At 41.3% G+C, this 17051-nt stretch overlaps 1 protein-coding gene across 4 annotated transcripts in view; it reads left to right on the forward strand.

The window, feature by feature from the left end:
- MAPRE2 (microtubule associated protein RP/EB family member 2) overlaps positions 1–17051 on the forward strand; it is an 89052-nt gene that overhangs the window by 40223 nt on the left and 31778 nt on the right. For 3 of the 4 annotated variants that reach the window (XM_040586172.1, XM_040586174.1, XM_040586173.1), the window contains one exon: positions 9607–9734. The exons of the other annotated variant lie outside the window; for it this stretch is intronic. In XM_040586172.1, the coding sequence (XP_040442106.1) occupies positions 9607–9734 (128 nt within the window). The remainder of the gene's footprint in view (positions 1–9606; positions 9735–17051) is intronic. 4 annotated transcript variants of the gene reach the window in all.

The following is a 17051-nucleotide window of genomic DNA, read 5'->3' on the forward strand; positions in this document are numbered from 1 at the left end:
TGTTTGTATGGAAGTGGATTACATGATCCAGTGAAATGAAAATCCCATGGGAGCTTTCATATACAGAAAGACCGTGGTGTGTAGGAGTGCTGAGAACATGGAGGCAATGAAATGATAATTGGTTGAATAGAAGAGGTACATTTTCCTAAAAAGACAGCGTTCACATGTAAATAGCCATTCTGTTGGAAACCTTGATATGCAGCAAGGCATTAATTGTATTTTACTAGGTTATTTTTTTGGGGTCCATATCACTCCCTGCCCACATTAGTTTCAAAGTTGTGCAAGATGTAGGCTCTGAATCAGGATCTGAAAAAACTGTTTTCAGTCAACACATTCATGTTGTGTCAGTTGTCAGACTCAAGGAGGCATAAGGCGTATTTTCTTTTTTTTCTTTTAATATGTATTTCTGCCTGCAGAAGTTTGGCCCTCCAATGTACATTTTTAACCTGTGGTCCCCAAGTGTGAAATGAGTTTCCCAGCAACGGGGATGCTGTAGAACCGCCTTGCTTCTTAAGCAGCTCTGGTTGTAATATGATGAGGTGTTTTCTTCCGCTACTACTTTAAGCACACACACACCCCCCCTTCTAATTGTTCCTGAAGTGCTGCACAATATGGACCTGGTGGTGCTAGTGAACAAGATGAACATGAGTCAGCAATGTGCTCTTGCAGGGAAGAAGGCCAAAACCCATGCTGGGCTGCATTAGCAGGCATGTAGCCAGCAGCTCCAGGGAAATGATTATTCCCCTCTGGTGCTTCTGAGGCCACGTCTCTCATACTGTGTCTGAATTTGGCTTCTCCAATTTGAGAAAGATGGTGACATACTGAAGTGAGTGGGGCGGAGGGCCACCAGGATGGTCAGTGGGCTGGAGCACATGAGCTGCATTTGGTCAGCTTGGAGAAGAGCGAGCTCAGGAGAGGGAAAAGTCTCATTGCAGTCGTTAGCTGTCTAATAGGGGAGGTGTGTAGAGAACTTGGAGCCAGGTCTCTGAGGTACACAGTGAAAGGAGGAGAGGCAATAGCAGTCAGCAGCTGCAACAGTAGAAATGGCTTTAGATACTGGGAGAAAAAAATTTACGGTGGGGGACGGTTAAACACTGGAAGAGGTTATCCAGGAAGGCTGTGAAATATCTGTCCTTGGAGAGACTCAAAACTCTGCTAGATGGGACCATTGGCAGCTTTCTCTTGCTGGATCTGCAGTGAACGGGAGGTTGGAGCAGGTATCTCTGGAGTTCCCCGCCTACCAGAGCCGCTTTATGATCCTGTCCTGTAACTCTTAGTAGGCATAAACAGCTCTTGAGTTCAAAACAAACACAGCATACAAAACAGTCATGAAGTCAGGCACTTTAAAAGTGAAAGGCATGTCATACGACAACAAATTTAGTACTACCAGCCAGATGACATCATCCTATCATCAAAGGTTTCAAATCAAAAAGAAAAATGTGTGTATGCAGTCTCAGTTAAGACTACCTCAATTTCAACTGTTTTCTAGGTTAATTCTTGCAAAAACTACGCTGCTGCTGCTGCTGCAGTGTATTAATTACTTCATATTGCATTCTCTAAATCACTGGGAGCAGCCTCTGCAGCTTAGTGCCCAGGGATGACTAAAAGTTTGTAGACACACAGTAGAGCAAATGATATTTTTGCTTTGTCATGTAATTAATTATGTATATTCCAGTTAAAGATTATGTCTTGAAATTAAAAGCTGAAAAGTTGATGCATGACAAAGTCCTGTTCTCTGTATCATGTTACATCATCTGCGAGTAGAAAAGGTGTATTGTTAGTCCCTCTATAGCTGGCGCAGGAGCTCTCCCATGAGAGTGCTCTCTGAGTTAGCTTTGCATGCCTCGGACAGCCAGGGTTTATTAAGTGTCTCTTGGTAGGAAACAGCAGCTCCGTGTTGGGAGAAGGGCTTTGCGTTTCCCCTTGTTTAATCCTCTGGTTTTCCCTTCTTCACAGACTTGCCCTCTTCTGAAACCGGCGGATGCTCAGTGCCCATCTCCTGCTGAGTCACTGCCCTGCTCGCCTGGCTCTGTGTGGGGGTGTGAGGCGCTTGGAGGCTGCTCAGGCCCCCCGTCAGGAGGGCTGTATAGTATTACAAAATCTCCTTTGCCATTACGTTATGCTTGGAGTAAATCAGCATGTTACTTTAGCCTTTCACCTCCAAACGTATACATGTCAGGGAGGAGGAGGAGGGCAGCAAAACCCTGGATAGGTCACAACTAAATTCATTTGGTGACTTCATCTGACTCTAGTTGGATCTCATCCCTGCTGAAACTCCCAAGCCTGCCCACAGCCTTTTCTAGACTTAGAAGGCGGAAACAGCAGGAGTCGGGAGCAGCGGGCTGCCTGCCCTGCCAGAGCTGCCACCGAGCTGCAGCGGGGCTGCTGTGCTGGTGGGTTATGCCTCCAGCATCGTGCTTTGGGTGCCTGACAGTGTTGTTTTTTCTTAATCAGGAGTTCTGATTGTTTTGATCCCTTCCTAATCAGGGAAGGACATTTCCATGGTGTAGGTGCAGGTGGCTGCTTAGGTGCGTGGCTGTACCCGCATTGTTTTGCCTGGGAGTTCACACAGGCGAGGCAGTGGGTTTGGGGCCAAGCTCTTCTCTGCTACCGTCTTCATTTTCCAGTAAATCTGCATTTGCTAAAGCATTTGAGGATCTACTTTCTGAAAATGCAGCTAGTCATCGACCATCTAGTGGGAGCAAAAAGATAGGAGGTTCCCTTGTTCTTTGCAGAACCCAGGCTAGGAACTGAGGCTTCCCAACATCTGCAGCCTCTCAAGGCATCCCTCCGCCACCATGATGAGTGTACTCAGCACTGCTGTTACCTTGCATTTTTTAACCTCTTAGCAATCCTTTAGCAGTGTCTGCATGTATGCTTAGTAATCTGTTATTTTCCATGAGTGGAAGAAAAAAATGAATAAAAGGAGAATTAAACCTCCCATGTGTGTCTTGGTGAATTGAGACTTTGTTTCACAGAAGATTAAGTGTTGGTTTATTCATCAGCTTTTTCAAGGTTTTCTAGTTACAAAATGGTCATAGATCCTCTTTTGTTTTCTAAAATGTAGGTGTTTCTAATTGAATTGAGTTTACTATATAATGCAAGTCTGAGAATTATTTTTTTCTCTGAACTAGTTCCCCCCCACCCCTCCATCCCCTTGTCTGTTGTGAAAGGTAGGCTGGTTGCCAGTGTCTGTTTATGAAAATTTTACAGGTTGAATGTTGTCCTTCAGGGCATCAGAGCAGCAATTCAAGCTTAAGATCTTGGAGTTGAAAGCCTTGGCGGGGGGAGGGTAATAACTGTAAGTAAAAGCAGTTGGGTTTTTTTGCATTGCAGCCTTGCCACGCTTATGTTCCTCTCATTCAGCCCACTTCAAAGATTTTTGTGGTTCCTCATTAATAAAATGCCTTCTTAATTTGTAGTAACGCTCATTTCGTACTGAAATTTGTGCATCCTTGCCCCATGTTAACAAATGCCTGTCTGTTCAGCACCGAGCACTGCTATTGCTTTGTTCAGCTACTCCAAGGTGCAGTTTGAGGTTGCTGTGCACTGCGGTGGTCCATTCCTAACCAGTCTGAGTATATCTGGGGGGAAATGGTGGTGGCCAAATGCTGTGAATTGCTTCTATTTTATGTAAGCTATTGATATCTGCCTTTCTTGAACCTCCATCCATTGTTAGGAATGTATTTGTTTACTCATAGAAATTGATAAGGAACCTTTCAGAGTATGCAAATACTTTCAGCCACAATTGAGATATCATGTAGTTAAGTGTTAATATTGCATTGTACTTTCAGAGGCAAAGGTGAAGCCTGGAAAAAAAACCCTGTTAGTTTTGCTGTAGAGTCATGATGTTGTGTATTACATTGCTGTACAGTTTCAGTGAAAGCAGGAGTGTGAATGTAGTTGGAAAATAAAATATCTTACTTATGCTATGCAAATATGACTGTCAGATCAAAAAAATTAACTTGAAGTGAGTCAGTGAATGTGGCTTGTCCCCCTCAGGTGCTCCAAGATCTTCCAGGCACTAAATTTTCTTGGAAATTCTAACTGGTCTTTTCATTTTGGTAAACCACCCCAATTTCATAACTATTTAGTGAATAAACTTAAAACTGTTTTGTAAAAACTATGCAGCAGACAGTGTAATGCATTGCTAGTTACTGGGCCATCTCAGAGGTTTTGGCTCAAATTGCGTATATTGTTTGAATACTTCTGATTGTGTTTTTCAGATTTGGGGGAACTGAATGTCTGAAAAAGAACCAGTATATTTCTACCTCTCAGAGAATATGTTTTTGGGGCTTTGTGTGATGGGGTGTTTTTAGGTTTTTTGTTTACTTTTTCTATGTACCACAAAATAATTACTGCCGATCTTTGTAAGAGTTACTCAGATTTGGGTCTAAACAGTCCTGGAGACCTGTCACAAAATTTATGTAGGTCAGAACATCCCAGCATTGGCAGGCAGCCTCTCTAATTTAAAAGAACAAAACTTAAAAATGCCCTAATCCAATCAAAGCAAATCTCTATTACTTTAATCTCACTTGCACTTAAACAGGGAACTGCAGTGAGAACAATAGAATAAAACACTGCTGTGTTAAAGGTAATTCTGCAACATTCAAGCAATCAAAATGTACATAGATCGCTTCAGTCTTGTCTAGACTCTGTAGCACGCTTCACAAACCATTTTAGATCTTTAAGTCAGATGTATGTAAAATGGCATTCAGAATTGCATGAGATGCAGAGATAATAAAAGATTTTTAACATTTCAAGGCTATTTAGTAAAATGGGAACAGTGCGCTATGGCTTTTGACATTCAGCATTTCAAAAGGTGTGAATTTCCCCCAATATTACAACCACAGGATTATTTTCTCCTTTTTTTTCTTTATTCCATGCCAATACTCATTGTGGTCAATCTTTAACTGCTTGAGTTTCTGACTAAATAAAGCCTTTATAGTGCTTGCTACAAATATTGCTTCAGTTGCAGTGCTCTGACATGAGGGCTGTGGCTGTATAATTTGCTGCTGGAGCACAGCGTAAGTCAAAAGGGACAGTAAGTTGAACAGTGTTGTCAGCATTGTGCGGGCGCTTTTTGTAGCATCTTTCTGTCCTCAGGACTCCTTTCAGTAAAGACAACCTCAAGCATAACTGGCCTCTAATGACTACAGCTAAGGCTGTACGCAGTGAATGTTAAAGGAGCAAGTAAGGTCCAGCTGCAAATCAGCTGCTATTTCAGGACGATATGAAAGGATGAATTTTCTTTATTCAGGGATGCAGCCACCAAGGCCAGCAGGTTCATTCCTTCAGTGATTTTTGTTTTGCAATAGCCTTAATAGAGAAAGCCCTCCCAACAGCAGCTGCAGCAGTCTCACTCAGCTACATCTTAGCCTTTTTGCTGTATCTTCCACTTCAGTAATTTTTGATGTGAGCTCCTTTGTTTTACTGGCAGTCTATATCCTGGTGCTATCAGGTGCCAGTTTCCAGAAGGCTCCTCTTTATATTGTCACATAGGCTTTCTACAGCATTTAAAAACTTAGCATTGTACTGTGCTTGACTGTACAAAACCAGAAGGCTTTGCAGGTTAAGAGGCGATGGCGTGCGTGATGGGCTTTTACACTACAGATAGATTCATTGCTGTAATCCTTCCGGTCTCGCCATTATTACCGGTTTGTCATAACGCAGCTTCTGCTGTCAGTAACTGCTAGTTTCTCCTCAGAAAAATAAAGTAAATATGCCTCTTGCAAAACTGTCCTCAAACACCGCTGGATAGCACCTTGTAACAGCTGCAAGTTATCTGTAGCAAGAGCAGTGAAAAATGTCTAGTAGCTGAATGCTCAGTGCTACATTTGTGTAGCCTTAAAAAATTAATACTTCTTTGGGTGTAATGCTTACTGTCAGACGTGTTGAGCCAGTAAATTTCTTGATTGGGGAAATTCCCTAAGTATATACATGATTTTCAGCACCTAACTCATCCTCTGAACTCAGATCTGTGGTGCTTAGTCATGTGTGTGTGAAGGGTTTTTCTGAAATGGCCTGGACTAATTTGTGAAGATTCTCCTATGGCTTGTTCATATTTGTTGGGGATTTTAATTTTGGTTTCTTATAAGTAAAATAAGGGAGAGTCCTTCGTGGTTATACTACTGTAACAGCCAGAGGGTTTTAATTCGCACCTGTGTGCTCTGAAGTGGGGGATATGATGTGCTATCTTCAATCTGCTTTTAGTTACTGTAGAATTGCCAGGCATCTCTATGGAAGGTGGAAGGTCTCAGGTAGATGCTGGTTTTCAGGCTTGTATAAGCCTCATTGCAATCTTATGCTTGAGAGCCTTCAGCCTAAACAAGGGAAAGCCTAATAAGTTGAAAATGTAAATAATGTTATTGGGAAGAAGTAGTAGGTTAGAAGATATGATCAAGTTGTTGGCTACTTGGCCATTCAGAGTATGGCCTGTGTGTCTCCACCTGTCCAGCTGGTCTCTTGCGTAGACTTACAAATGGCTTTTAATATGTGTTTTGAATCTGTAGTCCTGGAGAAAACCTGAGCCCCGCTGTCGATGTCGAGCACAGGGGGTTCTTGTCTGTTGCCGACCATGGAGGCTCCACTACCCATGCCTGCTTGTTCTTTTTCCTATTCTTTTGTTTTGTTTTTTCAAGGTCTGTCTGTGTGGCAAGCAGGATGTGTGTGTATCTGACCCTTAAATTAGAGCACGCTTACTGTAAAGGAAACCTTTCCCAGCTGAGTTTATTTAAAACGTAACCGTTAGGAAGGTGGGTGACAGGAGATGCAAAGACGTGGTGAACTCTGAAAGAGAAGAGGCTGTGGAAGATTCAGACATATTTTAACAAGTCACTAGGAATAACTGTCAATTGCGTGACACTAATTTTTTTTTTTTAAATGGAAATTCTGATTCATTTTGCTCAAGTTTGTTTGAAACTGTATTGATACACTTTCTTGCTTACTTGCATGTATAAATGTGATACCCTGCGTGTACAAATGTGGAGCTATTGTCTCTAACAAATAGCCTGAACTTTCGTTTGACCCATAGAATGTAATAATTCATTTGCAGACACAGTGTAATTTGTTAGAGATATCCTTCAGGGTATCATTGTAAAACTCAAGGTTATTCGTTTGCTCACAGTTTCCTGCAGCGGAGCTCCCCACCCCGTGCACTGCAGCGAAGGAGGTGGTTTGCTCTCCTGTCGGTTGCAGGATAGGTGTTCCTCTTTGCAGTTGCTTTTGGAGAGGGATGATGAGGAAATTCCTGCTTTCTTCCTGCATGTGGGTTTTCTTCATCTTTTTAACAGAGTAGACTTCTCTTTTGCTAGTGGTAGCTGACAGTTGTTCTGAGCTCTGTCTGGCCTTGAGAGGCCAATTAAAATTTGTATGGAGTAGTGGCAATTACAGATCAGAGTAGCTTTTTTTCAAATGTTGTTGTCTAAATATCTGTAGCTTTTTTAGAAGTGAGTGGACTGTTCCATATTGAACAGTTGGCTTAATATTGAACTCACTGTTCTGACTCTTAAGTGAATATTAAATTCACTATTACTTGAACTGCCCTTACAAACAGTATGCAATGTGTTAGTTTAATTGTGACAGTGGTAGTATCTTTGTTAGTTTCTTCTCTGCCTAAAAGGGCTAAAAATAATAAAGTAAAACCCATGCTGACAGTGACATAGTGAACTTCAGATGCCATTAGGAACAAAGATGATGTTTGCCTGCTCAGTCCTGCCCACCCAGGTGCAGAAGTGAAGCTTTCATGGTTAGCCCTTACGGTGCGGTTTTAAAAGGCACTCCCTAGCTCTATAACTTTGTTCTAGCGCCCAGTTCAATCCAAGCACTTGGTGCATGCCAAGAAAACGACCTTTGCTTACTGTTACACCGAATACAGTGCTAAGTTCATACAATTGGCTGTGCTGTCTGGGAGCCTGCGGGAGGAACTGAGCAGAACAAGGACAGGTTGATTTCTTCTGTACTTCGGAGGTGCCCGTACAGCAGCGGGTAGATGGGCAGCCTGGTTCTGAATGAATTTCTGGCAGTAGTAGCCTGACTATTGGAGCGTGATTTTTTTTGCACCTGTTTTCTCTCTTTGCTTCCCCCCTGCCCCCAGCAAATGTGAGGATTTTGTGTTTTGGATGTTGATGTCGGTAGATGATGACAGCCATTTAGAACAACCTTCTGTTTGTGAAATTTCTTAGAAAGTGACCTATATTATGAACTTTGAAATATTGTATTTTAAATTTATTCTCGGGTTTGTGTACTTACACACTTCTATGTTACTGAGTCAAGTTTCATGCTGGTGAGGTTTTTTGGTCTGTTTTATCGTGGTTGCTCCAGCATACCTAACTATGGGCAGAGTTAATTCTGCAGAGAACACAAAGACTGCAGAGGTTATCTATTAAGCTTCAAACAGTTACATCTCAGCAAATTTTCAATGAAAGTAAGTCCATGCAGACCTCAGATGCAACAGGGGATCCTGCTATTGGTCATTGAGAGAGAAGGGTGAGGTCCAAAGCTGAGGTGGCAGGACTGGCATCAAAGCTAGGCAGTCTGGTGTCACTAGAGACAAAGGTGTGCAGTCCCCTCCAAACCCTTTCTTTCCAAGAATAATAGTGCAACTTTGTTGACTGACTGTTTCTGAGACACCTTGTGCTGGGATTGTTACTAGTGGACTTCCTGAAATCCATTAGTCTTGGGAACATTATTTACTCTTTTCACGAATGATCTTGGTTCAGCTCTTTGAAACCATTGATCAGATAAACTTGCACATGTTCATCTTTTCTCTTGGCAATGTCTTGCAACAGAAAGATGTGACTAGTGTGGAATAACAGGGGATAATGGGACAGACACTGAGTGGTGTCCCTAACACATTATGAAATCAACTCTGGGGAAGAAAAAGCCATTAGAGCTGGTGGATCATGTCAGTGGAAGTATAAATGGGTGAGAGGAAATGTTCCTGGTGGTTTAGAGGGATTGGGCCCCATGGCGGCTCTCGGACCAGGCAGTTGGGGGTGCAAGTCTCAGTTACTTTCAGGATAAAGGTTGGTAAATTGATTAAAAAAAGATTATCTGTTATTGACTCTGTGACTGTTAAGAACTGAATTAATGATCTGAAAGGTCCCTGTCACAGTAAGAAATCATCATTTGAGAAAGTAGAACAGCCACATCTTCTAGAAGTTATCTGAAAATGAAACGCTGGTTTAGGCAGTCTGATCATCCTGCAGTGACAAAAAAACTGACAGATAGGTGTCAAATCACTGTGTTTCTGCAGCACTATGTGATGAAATCCCAGGTGTCTGATCCTGTCTGTGTATCTTTAGGCTATGTCTGATTCTATTTTTCCTGTTTTACTAGCATTAACCAGAATACTGTAGGTTTGTATGTTCTTTACATTCAGTGACAGCCAGAGAAATATGTTCATAGATTCCAAGATGACATTCAGGAGTTTACATATCGTCGAAGAATAAAAATTAAACCTTCTTTCTCACGAAATGAGAGACAGATGTGCAGTGATGCAGCAGCTTTTCCTTCTTTTTTTTTGAACAGGAAGTGTAAATTCATTGTATCCAGAAAACAATTATCAATGTCAAAAATATTTTTTTTGTCCTTTTTTTTTCGTAGTTGGGGAATGGCGGTCAATGTGTACTCTACCTCTATAACCCAAGAGACTATGAGCAGACATGACATCATCGCATGGGTTAATGATATATTAGCTTTAAACTACACAAAAGTCGAACAACTCTGTTCAGGTAAGAAAGTGTGGTATGATCTACAAATATTTACTTTAAAACCACTTCAAAAGTCTGATTTGTTGTAAACAGGTAATTTTTAACTTTGACATAAAACAGTTACTCTAAGAAAAGAGACTGATGTATGTGCAAAGGAAGCAATTTTGCATTTGTGTTAATCATGGAAAGATAAGGTGCCTTGAGAAAGCATAACAAACGTGGTGTGAATGGGATGAATGTAGCAAAAGATACATAGAAGTAATAAAAAAGTTAACTAAGCAAGAAAAGCATACAGTGATAAGCTTTTGTGTTTTGAAGCTACTGGGGTGGTATTTTTTCAAATGGAGAGTAGACCCAGCTGAAAAAGAGACAAATAGAGAACTGACACTCTGGGTGAACAAAATTCTCCAGCACCTTTTCCTTCCTGGTAAGGGTCCTCAAATCCCTGCTGATGTTTGCACAAGTGTGACTGAAGAAAAACATGGATTTGAGGAAATGAGCTTTTAGCTGTTGTGAGGGCTTTAGAAGTTTGTCAAGAAAATCTATCTGTTTCTCTTTAAATGTAACTGAGCTTTCATAAGTAAATTTGGTAATGAGCCCTGAAAAAAAGGGTAATGGTTTGAATACTTTGGGCATTTTGGTTAAGCAGAGTGGCAACTAAAAGATATGTGTTAAACAACAGGGTCTGTAACTAGATGATGACTAGGAATGACACAGACAAAGGTTGATGTTTCACTGACGATACAGATGCCCCTGGGAAGTGATTCTTTCTGATTTCCTGCTGTGATTTTTAAATTTGAAAATGTTTGTGTTGAAGGAGATAAAGCTTAGATCGCTTCTTCCAGACAACTGACATGCTGGGAATATCATACTTATGAAGACAGTGCTCTAAGTACATAGAACCCAAACCACATTACTGCATTTCAGCTATTTACTGGTCCAGCTGAAGTGCCTCAATGGGGTTTTCTATTAATATGTTTGAATTTACCTACCATTCTGGGTAAATTTTCTATCTCTGAGATCTTACCTGAAAGGTATAGAAAATCTGGTGTGGATGATAGCCTCATAGCCTACTCTTCAAAATTTAAAAAACAGATCTCAGCTGCAGAAACAGGCTTACATGCTTGCAGGCTTGCACAGTGACTATAAAAACGAGGTTGAAAAAGTGCAGGTTAAAGTACATGTAAGTAACTGATATAAACAAAATGGCTGAAGACACAGAACATGGGAAATAACCTTTTTAACGGTTATTAAACTTGAAGTGTTACATTTATCCGTTGTTATAGTTGCACGTCCAGAAGTGAGCCTAAGTGTTTTCTTTCTGTGAATTACATGTAAAGGAAACATTGATGAGGGATGTGTGTGCATTGGTGTGTAAATACGGGTATAGCTAGATGTATAGAGATATACACAGGCACACACACTTATAAGGAGATAAGAAGATACAAGAAAATGGACATTTTCATCCCAAAGTACCCAACCTTTGCCACTGTTGGAAACAGGAAGCATACTAGACAAGTTATTGACTTGTTCCCGCATAGCTATTCATATGTGCATAAATAGTTGAATGAAAGCTTTTGAAGTGAATTCTCTATCAAGTTAAATGTGTGTGGGCTTACAGAAAAAAAACCAAAACCCCCCAAAAACCCCAAACCAAAACCAAACCCCTTTCCCAAAATAGGGGAGAGGTGATCTAAGAAAGTTTTGATTATGCAGAATACAGTGAGTTAAAGAAATTTAAGAAGATCAGATTGAGATGCTTCAGCTGGGTGGAGCTGACAGGAGAAAGCATGGAAATTGTCACAAATCCACTGTGCAGTTTCATTACACAGTTTCTTATACAACTTTTAACATGACCTCCAGTGAAGATTTTGGGACGCACCACAAGGGAAAAACTGAAAAAGGGTTGTCTCATTAGAGTTCTTACTCCACCCCATATAAAATTTAATCTTTTTTTCTTTTAGAACTTCCTGGATTGTATTGATTGCTATTGTTACCTGATGCTTTTACGTTCATATCTTGACAGGTTAAAGCTGTAAACTTGAATTTCCCCATTTGGTTTGATAGTCGAGCTTGATAGTTACACATTCTTATTTTTGCATTAATGTTCATCACAATCCCAGCAGAAGTTTTAACAGTTCCTTATGTGAAGAAGCATTCTAGAGCAGTCCTACTTGTTGTCTGGAGGACTTTACTCTCTGAACTGATGCATCTAAATTCTGCTAGATTATTGCAGACACTAGAGCGTGGTAGTCTAATGGTCTAGGTCCTTTCCATTGGAGACTTCATAGTCTGTTTCTCACATGCAAGACATGCGTATGTAGGGATTGAAAATAGATGGGCAAGAAGCTTTGGGAATCTTTCTGTATTTAATATAGTTTACCATGTAAACTCAAAGTAGTTTGTTTAATATACGTATAGTTTATTTAGTGCGCTTCTAGTGTAGCTTACAGGGTGGAAACTAGGGGAACAGTAGCACAGATGACCAGCTAACGAACAGGCTGAGCACCAGCAAGCTTGGTATGGACCATAGTTTGGGAACAGCTGATCTAGCGTGTTTGTTCTGGCATTCCTTTGGCTGATGTTCCTTGAAGCACTGGCAGCTTTCATGCAGCTTAACATTAGTTTCCATAAAACAGGAACACTTCTGCAGGACTTAAAAGAGAAGGAATATGTGGGAACCTCTTCACAGCTATGAAGCATTTCACAGCATTAACAGGGAGCTGCAGAGCCACTGTAACTGAATTTTTATAACCTGCTGTAAAATTGCATGGACATTTTCTTCTTTTTTAGAAAAAAGCATTAAGATTTGTCATGCTGTTACATGGCTATTCAGTTCTTGTTCATTTTTGTTAATAGGGAGCAATTGAAAGGCCAGAAAAAGCTGAATGCAAGGCCAAAAAAAGCGGGAGAGGGGAGGGAGGGGGTGCCAAGTCTGAATGTAAAGCTCCAAGGCATTACTTTCAGGAGGCATGAGCTACCTAGATGTGGCATACACTTGTGTTCAGCACCTAGCTGTGAGACCTCGTGGATGCCTATGTTTTGTAGCCAACCTAGCAATAATTCGGACATTCTGAGCTTAAGCAAGATGGAATAATGTGACACTGCTTTTTTAGTAAAAGCTTTATTCAGAACGTACCTGAAGTTTAATGTGACAGTTCATAATAATGACAGAAAAAGCAATCAGGCCTTCTTTTTCTCATTGCTGTGGAGAAGTAGCTTTGGTGATACACGTGCCGCAGCAGTACCAGCCTGCTCCCCATTTGCCAGTTACGGGAACAGAGCTGAGGAGCAGCAAAGGAAGAGGCTGGCTTAGTCATAAAGTATTTGTATTCTTAGGGAGTCTTAGATGTGTTTTTGTCTCTGCTAAGTAGGCCAAGCGAAGTGCAGTGTCCCCTGAGCTTTCTGAATGCCTGCTGTAGTAGCGATGTGCCAAAAAGGCCAGGTTATGGATGGATGCAGCCCTGGAGAGTCTAAATTTAGTCAGCAGCTCCTCTGGTAATTCAGTTTTGACAACTCGAGAGAAAATCTGTCTGAGCATCTCAAAGCAATACAATTCTCTTTGCTTTAGGTGAGTGTCGTTTTGTCGGGTTTTGGTCTCTGGGTTTGACTTCCTGCAAGGCTGCTAACCTGAATATGGAATGTATCATCCATGGTTTTAATTGAAGGCATAGTGTACTGCCTTTAGGTGGGCTTGAGACCTGCGAGCATTTAATTTGAGACATGAATGAAAAATAATAGAAAACAACTAAGTGGATTTAACGTCACCAGATCCCATGTGCAACACCCATAGGCTCGGGGAATAGGAGTTTCAGATGAATTATGTCGCTAGTTGTTTCTTAGGAGTCATGCTATTTTTATAATCAATGCACAGTGGCTCCTTAAAAAGAATTCTGCCTAAACAGCTTATAACTAAATTTTCTTTACTAAGGCTGTTTTTCATCTATAGGGAATACCAAGTGAACATGTTACAGGGCTTTTCATGAGTGTTTGGCTGCTATGTGAGAGTATATTCAAAATAAGAGTCAGGCAGGACACTACAGAGGGCTTCCATATGAATTAAAAGGAAACAACACAAAGCATACAAGCTATATAAATTATGAACAAGGAAGCTAGAAATGGTCAGTGTATATAGGAAGGAAAGTGCAGCCTGAAGTGAGGTGTAATTTCTGGTTTAGCTATGCTTGTGTGATCCTTTGAGGTTAAGGAGATACAGAATCTTTTCTCCTTTCTCCTGCACTTGAAAATTCTCAGTAGAATTATAAACTTGCAAATTGCCTGGCCTCCAGCGCATACAGGCCTTCTGTCTTTCAGGATTTGTGTGCAAGGATCAAGGATTAAATGCGGGGTGGGTTTTTTCCCCCTTGTTTTTAATACATGACCATATTATAAAGAGAGCATGTGGTTTGGCATTTGCATATTTTAGCCTCTGATGCTCTCTCTGCAGATGCCCTGAGTGTTGCCACAGGGAATTTTTCATGTGGTGACTGCTGTAGCCAGTACCATATCTCAGCTGGTGGTCCTCCTGTGAAAATACGTAGTCCCTCTATACATACATTTTGTTGGCAGTCCACCAACCTGATCTCAGAGGAAGGCAGGCAGTGTGGTGGCAGGGCAAGTGTCAGTCTTCATCTGACTTTGTGTTGCCTCCCTGACTCAGGATTTGGGGAAGAGCTCCATCACAAGCCTCGGCAGGCTGTTGTCCTTCGTGACTGGTGTTGTGCAGGGAGGAAAGTCTTTCCTGGCTTGTGGATAGCACCCGAGGTGTTCTCCTTCCTGGGACTGCTCCTTCGGGCTGTGTGCTGTGAGCCCCTGGGCCCGGCAGTGCACGTTGGCGAGGTGGCCATGGTGCCTGCAGCACCAGCATGCCGGGCACGCTGCCTCTGGGCAGCCCTCTGTGGGAGAGGGAGCTTCTCTCCTGCGCTCAGCAAAGATCTTTGAGCGGGGCGGAGGTGACTGGAGAAGAAGGGTACTGGCCAGGCAGAGAGACAGTGAAGAAGGACTTTTATTTCTGCATGTCATTTCTGTACGTACATGCAAACCAGGTGTATTCTGTGGCTGCATAGGATTTGTTTTTATCCTGTCTCAGAAGGTGTTTTGCTTGGTGCCTGCATTAACCCATAACTTCCTGCCTGCTAACATCTGCATTATAGGACCATGTTGGGAGCATTTGGTGTCAGCGTAACTTCTGTGCAACCCGGTGTGTTAGTGCCTGCAAAGCTGAAGTGTGTTTCAACATCGATGGTTTTGGGTTTTTCCCGGTTTGCAGCCTTGCAAAGGCTGGGTCTCTAGAGCAAGTTGGATACATGAGTAAAACATGGGTTGGTCCCATTTGTGCTCTGTAACCAAGCCATGTTTCAAGGAACTGGCATGTTGTCCTGAGGTCGTGCAACACTGAGGCTGCTCAGTGTCAATGACTCTCTAATGACTTCCATATGATGCTTAGGATTAGAGGGATACAATGGATGTTAATGATTGGATTTAAGATCATTTCCAAAACTTTCTGAGAGCGCTTGCAAAGGAGTATCGTGAGATTTGCAGCCAGTAATATTTTTTTTTTTAAATGTCACTCATTAAGAATTCAGGAGGAATAGAACTTAAGGTTGCTACTTTTTTCGAATTACTATTTAATTACTTGTAGCACTCACTTGCAGTCAGTTGCTTGATCTCCCCCCCCCCCCCCTTTTTAAAGAGCTTGTTAGATTTTTACATGCTGCTTTTTCTTAGGCACGATGAGTTGCACAGCTTTTTAAGTTAAATGGGAACTGTTTTCTGAAATTATTCTCATTTTCTATTTAAAATTTAATGAATTCCCAAATAAATTATTGCTAAAAATTAAGTAATAAAAATCCTTCTGCATATAATTTATGAGCAGCTTAACAATTTACATATTTAAGAAAAAGATAACACAAGTTAACACAGGGGAAACCTCCCTGCAATATGCATATTTTAAATTATCAGTGGATATTCTGGATTATGTTGCACAAATGCCCCACCTGTGTGGAACAGAACTTTCTGAAGCAGATGTCATCTAGATGCAGGTATCTCAGTGACCATTGGCAGAGCTGGTAGGAGGCACATAGTTCTTGTAGGCTGCTTTCTGTGGTGGCAGCATTGCTTTCAGAAGCTCCCATCTGTATGCAGGCAATCACTCTGCCCTCGCTGAAGCAGCTGTGCTCTTGCAACTGTGCAGGAGTGTAGGGCTACACTCTAATCTGCATAATTTTTACTTTTTCCTTAAGTGCCCTCCAAGATTGTTGCTAGGGAGGGTGAAACTCAGGTCAGGGTGGCTTCATTGATGCACAGCCCCATAAACACTTGCTTCTCTACAACTAAGCAGGCAGTAAATTGATGCGGGCTTGAACATTCACTGGGAAATGGGCTGAAAGTTCTTAAATTGGGGTTTTTTTAATTGGAGATATAGAATTGTATTGACCTGTATCCTAGGTCACATAGGTGCTGCTGGAAATAAAAATAGCAGAATTGGAAGGCTATGATTTCTGATGGAGTGCTCAGCATGGATTGTGCTGTTTCTTAAACATGTGTCTGTATGTAACAGAACTTTATGCTTACAGACATGACCAGTTTTTTAAAAAAAAATCCTTGAGTGGCATAACAGAACAGCTGTATTTTAAATCTAAATTAAAAGCTACATTCTGATGTCTTAAGTCAAAAACCTACTACTGTTACCTACCTTAACATCACTCCCAAGGAAGCAGTTCTAGGAAGCCTGAGGTAAAAGGCAAGCCCGAAGTGCTGCTGTACTGTAAACAATTATTGCTGCCATCTGTGGGGTTTCTTTCCCCTTCTCTTCTCAAAACTATTAGGTCACGCATGCTTTTTGCAAGTTACTGCCTTATTTTGTTGTTGTGATCCCAGCAACAGAAATACCAGGTGCGTGCAGTTTCCCATCAGTATTAACAACCATTGCTCTAGTGAACTGAACTACTGATGACTAATACATACACAAATCATCCTGTATTTTCCAAATGCATGGACAGATTATTGCAGATTTGGAGGGAACAAATAATTTGACGGGATTTGTATCTAATGGGACAGAACTTATGGTTTTAGATTATCTGAAATATATTTCCTTAAAGCAAAAAAAAAAACAAAACCCAAAACCCAAAACCAACATTATAATTACAGAAAAAGATATAGTCAGCCTTTTTCCCAAATGGGAGTTTTCAAAAATTGTCTACATGAAAATCAAACTGAGGCCTGGTTAAAAGGTTTAAACTTGACTTGCATGCTATTTTAGAACAAAATTCTCACTAAGCATATATAGTAAATTTCTAGTGTAGCACTTAGCTCCTTTTGCTGTGGTTTGGACACCAG

Source organism: Falco naumanni, chromosome 3 (assembly GCF_017639655.2).
Source record: "Falco naumanni isolate bFalNau1 chromosome 3, bFalNau1.pat, whole genome shotgun sequence".
NCBI lineage: Eukaryota > Metazoa > Chordata > Aves > Falconiformes > Falconidae > Falco > Falco naumanni.